Below are 12,936 nucleotides of genomic sequence, written 5' to 3' on the forward strand. Positions count from 1 at the left end.
CATTCGTGCAAGACATCTGCACCATGAAAATGATAGGCTGCGTCATGAATATCACCTGCACAAAACCAGGACGGTTCCACTCTCTCAGGTGGGCCACACGTAGGAATCCGACAATCTGACTCAACATACGGGTGTGGCTCACCTAGTAATCCGATCAGTCGGATTTTTGAGATTGGTGATTTTTATGGTGGGGCCAGTTGTTTTCATGGCCCTGATATGGGGAAAGATGGTACGATACCACAGGTTGTACGGTTACCTCTTGGTGATCAGCTCTCTGTTAACCATCAACTTATAGTCCACTGATCGAGTGGTTATGATATTCCAATCTGGAGAACTGTTTTGGAAATATCTCATACTAGTCGGTGATCAAGACACATGTCTGGACGCATCACCACCCTTCATTTCATTCACAACCCCTAATCCAAGCACAAGGATCCAAGAGTCGGTTACGTACTGTCCATTTTGCCAAGCCATTCCTCCTGTGTAACGAAGGTTTTCTTCAGCTCTTTTCCAATCAGTTTCTCCCATATCTTCACCACCTCCATCTGGGTGAGTATGTTAGCAGGTGGACGGAGATAGAGAGTCTTGTTCAGTGTCCGTGGATCATCAACGGCCATCATAGCATACATTGCCATGTCATCTTCATCCACCCAAATACCTGCCACGTCAATAACAAACAACTATCAGCAGTCTAAGTTAGCAATAGAAAGCTCGGGGTGGCCCACTTAGAGTGGAACTTACAATCCTTGTCGGTCTTATCGCCCTTGCCATAGATGTAGACATGATCAGTGGGTGGCATGAAGTGGCCCAACTGAGCCAGAGCGGCCAGGAAGTAGCCAGCCATACAGTTGGCCGAGACGTAAGTGTAGGGGATCTTGGCCTTTTCAACGGCCCGCCGAATCACACGTTTGTCCTTGAACACATGGTCACCAGGGGGGATTGCGTGCTCCATCCGATCCGCGTCCATCCCAAACTCAGAGGGAAGGAACCGCTGCATGGGACCATCAGTAGTTTTATCAACCATTAAAAATCACCACAATGATTTTCTTGATCATTTTAGTAAATTTTGTACACTTGTAGTGGACCCAAACGGTTCATCTTCTGGTCCTGATCATGATGGAGGCATACCCCATAAGGCGAACCGATTGGATGATCCAAGCTACCAATTCAAGGGCTTAAGGTGATTCGGTAAGAAAAATATACAATCAACGGTGACACTCAATAACGAGAAAAAAACTGTCCAATTGGTTCATCAAAAAGTGGATCACACCATGGATTGATCATAGATCTGAACCATATGTCCAGATGTTGTTGTGAGGTGGCATTTCATAGAATCAATCCTATTAATCTGCCACATGTTAAGGTCATTATAACCATAGTTTACAAACCTGGAATTGGCTTGTGACTTGGTCACACACTAGGTTAAGTCAACCCGATGAGTCCCGAGTCAACCAGGTGGGTCATAAATATACTTAAATGCCTTTTTTGTGACTCTGCTGGCTCGTTAAAACCAAGCTGAGTTAGCTGATTTTTTAGTTGACCAGCAAACCAGCACCTGTATGGTTAAACCGACCAACTGATCAGGCCCATAACCTGACCAGGTTGACTCGGAGAGTCCCGAGTTGTCTTGTAACTTCGAAGGTGCCCTCATACAATACCCATCTCAGTAATCCGCATTTGAGTAATCCTGCAGCATCTTTGCAATGGACGCGGATTGAGAACTTCCCCTGCCCGACCCTAGCTAGGAACAGACAGGGCCTCTGAGGGGCCACTGTAAAGTGTGGATTTTATCCACACCGTACATCCATTGTGGCATATTATTTTAGGGTGTAAAAACAAAAAGTTGAGGCAGATCCAAGGTTCAAGTGGACCACACCACAGGAAGCGGTGGTGATAACGACACCCACTGTTGAAACCTTCCTAAGGCCAACCGTGATGGTTAATAACCATCCAACCTGTTCATAACGTCAAATAGACCTGGTTAAAGGGGAAACACAAATATCAGCTTGTTCCAAAACTTCCTGTGACCCCTAAAAAAATTTCAACGGTAAATGTTTAATCCCCATTGTGTGCTCCACTTAATCTTGCGAAATACCACATTTTTGGGTTTATACCCTAAATTGATATGAAAAAATGGATGAACGGTGTGGATAAAACCCACACATCACATTGGCCCCTCAGAGCCCCTGTCCGTTCCTAGCACGGGACGGGTGGGGATAGTAACCAATCCGCGCCCCTTTCGCATCTATTTCATCTACCTTTCCATCCCTAGTCATCCACCTTTGACAGTGCATCAACGTCAGCCTACAAATTAACGTCCAGACAATGAACTACCTGTTGCATGGGCCAGAGTCCAAAAAAGACCCTGATCAAATGATCCCAGCCATCTGACCAACAAATTTCTGATAGTCATGGAAGCCTGATCCCTACCATTTTGACATTAATACGGCCCATTCAAGATTTGGGCAGTCAATCGGATGTTTGGATGGATGGGCATGTAAGCTATTTGGACGTTAGAGATGGTTTAAACACGCGATTTGAGTGTGGAACATATGCATAGGATTTGCGCAAGCTAGATGGACACTCTCAACATTCTTAAATATCATAATGCTCCACAAATAATGCAACTGTCAACCATCAAGATGATGATCTAAAGTTTTCATCACCACATCCGAGTGTAACATAGAGAAATGGCAAACCTTGATAGTTCCCACTTCTTCGATGGCTTCAATAAGAGTGAGCTGATCGAGGATAGCATGCCTAAGGTGATTTCCAGCGACAGCTGACACCACAACGTCTACTTGCTTCAATGCCGCCACCAAGCTTTCTTTATCTTCAAGGGAACCCTGCAAATTAATGAGTTCATGTGAATTAGCATTCTGGTGGGATTTAGGGACTATTAACAAATGGCCCATTGTATGCCATCTAGTCATCTAGTGATGATCCTTCCCATATTACCCCAACCACTTACAAGGATTCTAATGAATGGGATGAGATAGTACTTTAATATCACAATACCATTTGCTTGATTATTTAAAGGGATGATCAATCAAGAGATTAAGCAAGTAAAGAGGTAAAAACCAATGTTCGAAGATCCCATCTGCTAAACTTGGGACTACCTTTAAATTACTGGTCCGCATCATTTGCACGGATCTCCCACCAGCCATCTAAACACAGCAAGTACTGTTTGCCTCTATATTTGTATAGTTATCCACCCATTGCACAAAATGTTGGATGGATGGTCTGGATCATCCTATTCCATGCAGCCACATGGGCCCACCATGGGCTTATTGACCAGCAAAGTTATGATAAAAAATCAGAGTGGGCCACATAACAAAAAAAAAATTTTAATTAAATTGTAAAGAAAATGAAGAAACAAAACCAAATTTTAAGTATAACAATCGAAACAAAATGGGGTAATTTGGTGTACTTGAAGAAGTGTCACGCCCTCCATTTTGAATCCGATGAGCATCTGGACTTTTTCGGCATCGGATGCGATCTCCGGTCGATAAAGGGCGAATGTTGGATGGCCCAGGGCCATGCTAGCCTTGACAAGCCTTCTTCCCATGTAACCAGTGGCCCCAATGATCAAAACCCTATCTTTCTCTCCGTCCATCTCTTTTCTCACTGGCTAATCAGAACAAATCCTTCAATGATTTTTTTGGGTTGCTGGAAAAGAAGGGACATGCTCAGGAATTTATACACACACATATGAAAGGACCATCAAATAAACAAATGTTTTGTATTTTATATCCACAAACATGTTGTAAACCAATGAATTGATAAACGATGGAAATTGAGCTAAAACCGATGGTCTTGATTCCTTCCTTTGGATGCTTATTAGATCAGTTCCATAAAATTACCCAATTGCCCTCATATGGAAAATGACTACAATAACCCTACATGAGAATTAAGGATAAGGGTCACATAAAACGTTTCGTTTTTTCTATTCTTTTTTGGTTAGCTTGTTAGTACACCCACTGTCAGTTCACACTTCACTGTTAGCCCTTTTATTTTTTATTTATTTATTTTTGTTAGCTTGTTGGTAAACCCATTGTTAGTTCACACTTCACTGTTAGCCCTTTTTTTTTTCTTTTGTTAGCTTGTTAGTACACCCACTGTCAATTCACACTTCACTGTTAGCCCCCTTTTTTTTTGTTAGCTTGTTAGTACACCCACTGTCAGTTCACACTTCACTGTTAGTCCTTTTTTTTTGTTAGCTTGTTAGTACACCCAGTGTATGTTCACACTTCACTGTTAGCTCTTTTTTTTTATTGTTTTGGTTAGCTTCTTAGTACACCCACTTTCAGTTCACACATCCCTGTTAGCCCATGTTTTTTCTTTTGTTAGCTTGCTAGTACACCCACTGTCAGTTCACACTTCAGTAGTTAGCCCCCCCCGTTAGCTTGTTAGTACACCCACTGTCAATTCACACTTCATTGTTAGCCCTTTTTTTTCTTTTTCTTTTTATTTTTTTATTTTTTTTTTATTTTTTATTTATACCTTGTTAGCACACCCACTGCTAGTTCACACTTCACTATTAGTCCCTTAAAAAAAAATTATTTTTTTTTTTTTTCTTGGCTTGTTAGTACACCCACTGTCAGTTCACACTTCACTGTTAGCTCTTTTTTGTTAGCGTGCTAGTAAACCCACTGTCAGTTCACACTTCATTGTTAACCCCTTTTTTTTGTTATCTTGTTAGTACACCCATTGTCAGTTCACAGTTCACTGTTTGCCCTTTTTTTTTTGTTAGCTTGTTAGTACACCCACTGTTAGATCACACTTTACTATTAGCCCTTTTTTTGTTAGCTTGTTAGTACACCCACTGTCAATTCACACCTCACTGTTAGCCCTTTTATTTTTTATTTATTTATTTTTGTTAGCTTGTTAGTACACCCACTGTCAGTTCACACTTCACTGTTAGCCCCTTTTTTATTGTTAGCTTATTAGTATATACACTGTCAGTTCACACTTCACTATTAGCCCCTTTTTTTTTGTTAGCTTGTTAGTACACCCACTGTCAGTTCACACTTCACTGTTAGCCCTTTTTTTGTTAGCTTGTTAGTACACCCAGTGTCGGTTCACACTTCACTGTTAGCCCCTTTTTTCAAATTATTTGGTTAGCTTGTTAGTACACCCACTGTCAGTTCACACTTTACTATTACCTCCTTTTTTTTTGTTACCATGTTAGTACACCCACTGTCAGTTCACACTTCACTGTTAGACCTTTTTTTTTTTAAGCTTGTTAGTACACCCATTGTCAATTCACACTTCACTGTTAGCCCTTTTTCTTTTGTTAGCTTGTTAGTACACCCACAATCAGTTCACACTTCACCGTTTGCCCCTTTTAAAAAAAAAAAAAAAAAAAAAATTTATTTTTGTTGCCTTGTTAATACACCCACTGTCAGTTCATACTTCACTATTAGCCCTTTTTTTGTTAGCGTGTTAGTACACCCGTTGTTAGTTCACACTTCACTGTTAGCCCTTTTTTTTTGTCACCCACTATCTGTTCACACTTCACTGTTAGCCCTTTTTTGTGTTAGCTTGCTAGTACACCCACTGTCAATTCACACTTCACTGTTAGCCCTTTTTTGTGTTAGCTTGCTAGTACACCCACTATCAATTCACACTTCACTGTTAGCCCTTTTATTTTTTATTTATTTATTTTTGTTAGCTTGTTAGTACACCCACTGTCAGTTCACACTTCATTGTTAGCCCCTTTTTTTGTTAGCTTATTAGTACACGCACTGTCAGTTCACACTTCACTGTTAGCCCCTTCTTCTTTTTTTTTGTTAGCTTGTTAGTACACCCACTGTCAGCTCACACTTCACTGTTAGCTCCTTTTTTTTTTAGCTTGTTAGTAAACCCAGTGTCGGTTCACATTTCACTGTTAGCCCTTTTTTTATTTTTTTGGTTAGCTTGTTAGTACACCCACTTTCAGTTCACACTTCACTGTTAGCCCCCTTTTTTTTGTTACCTTGTTAGTACACCCACTGTCAATTCACACTTACTTGTTAGCCCTTTTTTTGTTAGCTTGTTTGTACACCCACTGTCAATTCACACTTCACTGTTAGACCATTTTTTTAAAAAAAAAATTTATTTTTATTTTTGTTAGCTTGTTAGTACACTCACTGTCAGTTCACACTTCATTGTTAGCCCTTTTTTATCGTTAGCTTGTTAGTACACCCAGTGTCAATTCACACTTCAGTGTTAGCCCTTTCTTAATTTTTTTGGTTAGCTTGTTAGTACACCCACTGTCAGTTCACACTTCATTGTTAGACCCCCTCCCCCCCCAGCTTATTAGTACACCCAGTGTCAGTTCAAACTTCACTGTTAGCCCTTTTTTTATTATTTTTGGTTAGCTTGTTAGTACTCCTAGTGTCAGTTCACACTTCACTGTTAGCCCTTTTATTTTTTATTTATTTATTTTTGTTAGCTTGTTAGTACACCCACTGTCAGTTCACACTTCATTGTTAGCCCCTTTTTTTTGTTAGCTTATTAGTACACGCACTGTCAGTTCACACTTCACTATTAGCCCCTTTTTTTTTGTTAGCTTGTTAGTACACCCAGTGTCAGTTCACACTTCATTGTTAGCCCCCTTTTTTAGCTTGTTCGTACACCCCATTGTCCATCATCGGTTATCACTCGAGCTTTTTTATTTTTTTGGTTAGCTTGTTAGTACACCCATTGTCAGTTCACAATTCACTGTTAGCCCCCTTTTTTTTTTTTACCTTGTTAGTACACCCACTGTCAGTTCACACTTCCCTATTAGCCCTTTTTTTGTTAGCTTGTTAGTACACCCACTATCAATTCACACTTCATTGTTAGACCATTTTTTTAAAAAAAAATTTATTTTTATTTTTGTTAGCTTGTTAGTACACCTACTGTCAGTTCACACTTCATTGTTAGCCCTTTTTTTTCGTTAGCTTGTTAGTACACCCAGTGTCAATTCACACTTCAGTGTTAGCCCTTTCTTAATTTTTTTGGTTAGCTTGTTAGTACACCCACCTTGATATTAATCATTTAGCGCCCCCCCCTTTTTGTTAGCTTGTTAGTACACCCGGTTGACAGTTCACAGTTAGCTATTTTCTTTTTATTTTTTTGGTTAGCTTGTTAGTACACCCAATGTCAGTTCACACTTCACTGTTAGCCCTTTTATTTATTTATTTATTTATTTTTGTTAGCTTGTTAGTACACCCACTGTCAGTTCACACTTCATTATTAGCCCTTTTTTTTGTTAGCTTATTAGTACACGCACTGTCAGTTCACACTTCACTGTTAGCCCCTTTTTTTTTTGTTAGCTTGTTAGTACACCCACTGTCAGTTCACACTTCACTTAGCATTGAATATTCTCTTTTTTTTAGCTTGTTAGTACACCCAGTGTCGATTCACATTTCACTGTTAGCCCTTTTTTTTTTTTTTGGTTAGCTTGTTAGTACACCCATTGTCAGTTCACACTTCATTGTTAGCCCCCTTTTTTTTGTTACCTTGTTAGTACACCCACTGTCAGTTCACACTTCCCTGTTAGCCCTTTTTTTGTTAGCTTGTTAGTACACCCACTGTCAATTCACACTTCACTGTTAGACCATTTTTTTAAAAAAAAAAAAATTATTTTTATTTTTGTTAGCTTGTTAGTACACGCACTGTCAGTTCACACTTCACTGTTAGCCCCTTTTTTTTTTGTTAGCTTGTTAGTACACCCACTGTCAGTTCACACTTCACTGTTAGCCACTTCCTTCTCTCTTTTTTTAGCTTGTTAGTACACCCAGTGTCGATTCACATTTCACTGTTAGCCCTTTTTTTTTTTTTTTGGTTAGCTTGTTAGTACACCCATTGTCAGTTCACACTTCATTGTTAGCCCCCTTTTTTTTGTTACCTTGTTAGTACACCCACTGTCAGTTCACACTTCCCTGTTAGCCCTTTTTTTGTTAGCTTGTTAGTACACCCACTGTCAATTCACACTTCACTGTTAGACCATTTTTTTTTTAAAAAAAATTTATTTTTATTTTTGTTAGCTTGTTAGTACACCCACTGTCAGTTCACACTTCATTGTTAGCCCTTTTTTTTTCATTAGCTTGTTAGTACACCCAGTGTCAATTCACACTTCAGTGTTAGCCCTTTCTTAATTTTTTTTGGTTAGCTTGTTAGTACACCCACTGTCCGTTCACACTTCATTGTTAGACCCCCTCCCCCCCCAGCTTGTTAGTACACCCAGTGTCAGTTCAAACTTCATTGTTAGCCCTTTTTTTTTTTGGTTAGCTTGTTAGTACACCCAGTGTTAGTTCACACTTCAATGTTTACCCCTTTTTTTTTCTTAGCTTGTTAGTACACCGACTGTCAGTTCACACTTCACTGTTAGCCCTTTTTTTTTGTTAGCTTGTTAGTACACCCACAGTCAATTCACACTTCATTGTTACCCTTTTTTTTTGTTAGCTTGTTAGTACACCCACTATCAGTTCACACTTCACTGTTAGCCCCTTCTTTAAAATATATATATATATATATATATATATATATATATATATATATATATATATATATATATATATATATATATATATATTTGTTAACATGGGAAGGAATGCCAAATAATTTAATCCAGGTACCAACCGGGTTAAAGGACGAGGACCAGGGAACCAAACCCACCAGCCCCATAGTCACCACCAGTTGTGCATCCGCTAGGAAGTCTGACAGTTCCACTTTCGATTTGAACACTATGAGGAACTGAGACCATGAAAGACGAGCAATCTCCACCAAAGACGGGTAAATTGAGACTTACGGAGAACGTCGTTCAAATGGAGGACAGAAATGGCTGAGGAGGCCACTGTACCCACCAACCCTAGCATAAGATGATGGAGTTTCGTAGCCACTGAATCAAGGTCGGCAATAGTCGCATCTACCTCTGAAATAGACTGGGTTGGAGGTCTTTGTTTGTTTTTCTGATGTTGCCAGGCAGGTATCTCCCAAGCCCTATGAGCGAGTCGAGGGTCCCCGAAAAATGGGGAAACGCCCCTCTTCTTCTGTGCTTGGGTCTGTTGAGTAGGCATAGCGAGGTCGATTGGAGAGGAACGCCTCCCGGATCTAGGTTTAACAATCTGAACTGAGGCGACCCTTCCGTCAATATGCTGGCCATCCAACACCCCTTTGGCCACCCAAGCATCATCTTCGTACATGAATCTGACAAATGCATATCCCCTAGGTTTGACGGACCTTGGGAAATATGGAAGAAATACCTCCGAAATTCTCCCGTAGCATTGGAAAATTTTGTAGAGATCCTCGAAAGAGCAGCTGAACAGCAGGTTTCCTACAAACAGGGTTTTTCGATCTTCGGTTGAAGCTTTACGACCTGTTCTCGAGGGGGACCTTCCCCTCAAGCGCCCTCTCATGGTGCCCGTTAGGCCCTGCTACCCCTGCTTCACCGCTCGACCTTGCATGCAGTCGTTGCGCTTTCATGATTACTCGTGCCCCCTTAAATACTTTAAGAGCACCATCAATACCTATGAACTTTTAGTCCATTGCCTTAAGTACACCAAAAGAAATCAGATTTTTCTTCAAAACAAGAACATGTTTGACATCAATCAAGGTACGCTCCACCCCATCAAACATCTTGATGCGCACCGTACCAACAGCCACAACATTACATGCAATGCCATTACCCATAAACACCTAACCACCATCGCACTCGCTATAGCTGGTGAACCAACTCCGATTAGTAGTCATGTGAAAGGATGCCCCTGTGTCTAGAATCCACTCGCCTTTACGATCATCGTATGGGCATCTGATCGTAAACACAGACAAGACATCACCATCACATCCACTCGATTCATCTGATGTGTCAGCATTGGCTTCACTGGATGAAGCCCTAAATTCTTCTCTCTTGGATTTAGGATTTGTACAATCCTTCTTCACATGTCCTTCTATCCCACAATTCCAGTACTTTAACTTACCTTTGCCTTTGCCCATAGACTTAGGTCTTGATGTTGAAGATCCTGTACCTTGCTTAGAATTCCTTCCCTTCGTAATCAGTACATCGAAAAATGTCCCCATGTCACCATTAAACTTTCTCATGGCCTTCCCTTGAAGGGCTAAGATGACGGTGTCTACACTTAGAGTTCTGTTTGCGCTACACATTGTGTCCTTGAATGACTCATACGATGAAGGAAGGGAATTCAACAATATACATGCATGTTCTTCATCTTTGACCGCTTCCTCCATATCCAACAATTTACACATCAATTTATTAAAGTTGCTGATGTGTGCTTCCAGATCTCCACCCTCTGTTATCTTGAAGGTATAACACTGTAACTTCAAGTGTAGGCGATTTTCAAAGGACTTCTTTGCATAGATGTTCTCTAACTTCGCCCATAAATTAGCCACAGTTTTCTCCCTCAAAACATTATAGAGAACCTCATCCATAAGACATAAACGAATAGAGGACAAAGCATTACTATCAAAGGTTTCTCATTCTTCATCTTTCATAAAAGATTTTCGCTCCTCAAGAGCCTTAATTTTGCCTTGCTTGGTTCATGGCTAATCATCTTAACCTTCCATAACTCAAAATTATTTTTGCCTGAGTACTTCTCAATATCAAACTTGGCATTACCCATTATTGTTAATCCTTTAGATTCAGATCTATGCCCCAACAATTTCTTTGATACCACTTATTGGGATTTGTGCTGCGGAATCACACAGATCTAGATCTAGGATAGCAATCCAAGAGTACCAAGTAAACATAAAAGAACACAAAGATTTAACGTGGAAAACCCTTGTGGAAAAAAAACCACGGCACAAAGCGACAGAAAATTTCACTGTGAAAGCACAAATTAGAAAGATAGAGGACTTACCCAGCTTGATCAATCCTCAAACCTCTCCTTTTCTCCACCCTTTGAAACCCTAGAACCCTTTTAGAAATACTTAGAACCCCTTAAAATACCCTAGAATACCTCTCAATCCCGCATACATCCCTTTATATAGGTTTTAAAAGAAATAGAATCAGAATAGGAAACAAAAATCGCGGAATCTGCGTTTTCGCAAATGAAATTGCGTAAACCGTTAATGTCATCGAAGGTCCTTCGATGACATCAAAGAACAACCAAAACTGTCCAGCGACCAGGGGCGAAAAATTTTTAAAATACTTGATGGCATCGACCGTCTTCGATGTCATCAAGCTGGCTTCGATGACATCGAAGCTAGTTCAATGTCATCGAACCACCATATCTGACAGATTTAAAGGCATCTGTTTACAACAATCCTAAGCACTGGAATCTTAATCTAGCTTAAGTAGAGTTTGTCTTTAATAACATGCAAAATCGGTCCATCGGCAAGTCTTCATTCTAGATTGTGTATAGTCAAGCTCCCAAACATATAGTTGACATGTTCCCATTGCCTAAGTTACCAAGAATGAATGTTGCTATGAAAAATATGGTGGACCAAATCGCGACTATGCATGACAATGTTTAGAAAATTTTACAAGAGTCCAACGCCAAGTATAAGGAAGAGGCTGATAAATATCAGCAACTTAAGAAAATCAATGATAATGCCTACGTCGTTGATCTTCCCGAGGACATGGAGATCTCGTGAACGTTTAATGTGGCAGATCTATATGAGTATCATGAACCGAATCCAATGAATCACTCGATGACAAGTTCTTTTAAAGTGGAGGAGATTGATGTAGAGCGGGCCACTGACATAATCTTGGCACAAGTCGACCAAAAGAAGCTTTAACAAAAGTAGACGTATTTCGTTAGATCCAAGCCCAGTCCTACGTAGCGCATGACGTAACTGGGCTCCAGGCACGTCCAATTCGAAGAAATGCAATCCGAAAGGGAGAAATTGGCATTTGAAGTGTAAACCATAAATCAATTATAACTTTTGATCTGAGTATTGTTACAAGACGAATAACCTATCAATATTTGCTCTTATATATGGACCATCCGGGGTTAACCCACTTGCGCTATAGGTCATGTCAGTACATTTCGTGGGAAAACGCTTCCTTCATGTTCAATTTTATTATTTTTGAAAAAAACTTATTATTTTTTTTACAATTTTTAAATTTGATGAATCTCCTTCATTTTAGAGATTTAGTATATGCAGTCTTCTTAAGAATGCTTATAATCATGCTAGGAATCATCCGACACGATTAATTTATGACTTTTTATTTTTTCTAAAATTGTACATGTTGTCTTCTTAGAAATTGATTGTAATCATGCTAAGAATCATCTGGCCCGAATAATTTAAGACCTTTTATTTTTTGTAAAATTTATTTTTTAGGTAAGTTTTATTTTACTCGAATTAGGACTCCTAATTAGGGTCTTGTTTTTTCTTTATTAGGGATGTAATCGGAAAGTATGAACATCATTGAATAATAATAATAATAATAATAATAAATTTGAATTTTCCTTTTTATCTTGTGGATTCAAGAATAACCTTGTGGATTTAAGGTTTTACTTCTTTGAGGAAGACAGCAATCATTCTCATTATTGTTTCACGTTCTTCCCTATATCACAAATCCAGTAGGCTATGAAAATATGGTTACACTTGTTTGATCAGTGACCCTCCCTGTGAGTGAGCTTCCTTTAGATTCATGGAAAGGAAATTAAGGAAAGGAAATACCATTTCTCATGAAAGTAATTTTCTATCATTTGTAAAGACTTTTTTTCTATTATTATTAAGATTGGTGGGAAACACTATTTCTCACTTTCTCTCATATATACCACTGCCTATCTCCCATCGCCTCGCATGTATCACATATCCAAATGTCCCATTGTCCATCCTATTTTGTCATACATTCGCCAATGCACCATAGTCCATCTTCACTTGGGCCTCACATATACAAAGCACCTCAAATTTGTCGCATGTGTCAACTTTCATTGTTCATCTTTTGTTGTTTTGCATGTGTACATGTTTACACTTCTCCTAGCACATCCACAAGGACCA

General features: G+C 39.5%; 1 protein-coding gene across 1 annotated transcript in view; it reads right to left on the bottom strand.

The window, feature by feature from the left end:
* Positions 1 to 3,653, bottom strand: part of LOC131249402 (bifunctional pinoresinol-lariciresinol reductase 2-like) — a 64,153-nt gene extending 60,500 nt beyond the window's left edge. The window contains exons 1-3 of the mRNA XM_058250161.1: positions 3,431 to 3,653; positions 2,700 to 2,846; positions 742 to 991 (exon numbers count right to left, since the gene is read on the bottom strand). Coding sequence (XP_058106144.1) covers positions 742 to 991; positions 2,700 to 2,846; positions 3,431 to 3,616 — 583 coding nt within the window. The 5' untranslated portion in view covers positions 3,617 to 3,653. The remainder of the gene's footprint in view (positions 1 to 741; positions 992 to 2,699; positions 2,847 to 3,430) is intronic.
* Positions 3,654 to 12,936: the final 9,283 nt, after the last annotated feature.

The sequence above is a fragment of the Magnolia sinica genome, chromosome 1 (assembly GCF_029962835.1).
Source record: "Magnolia sinica isolate HGM2019 chromosome 1, MsV1, whole genome shotgun sequence".
Taxonomy (NCBI): domain Eukaryota; kingdom Viridiplantae; phylum Streptophyta; class Magnoliopsida; order Magnoliales; family Magnoliaceae; genus Magnolia; species Magnolia sinica.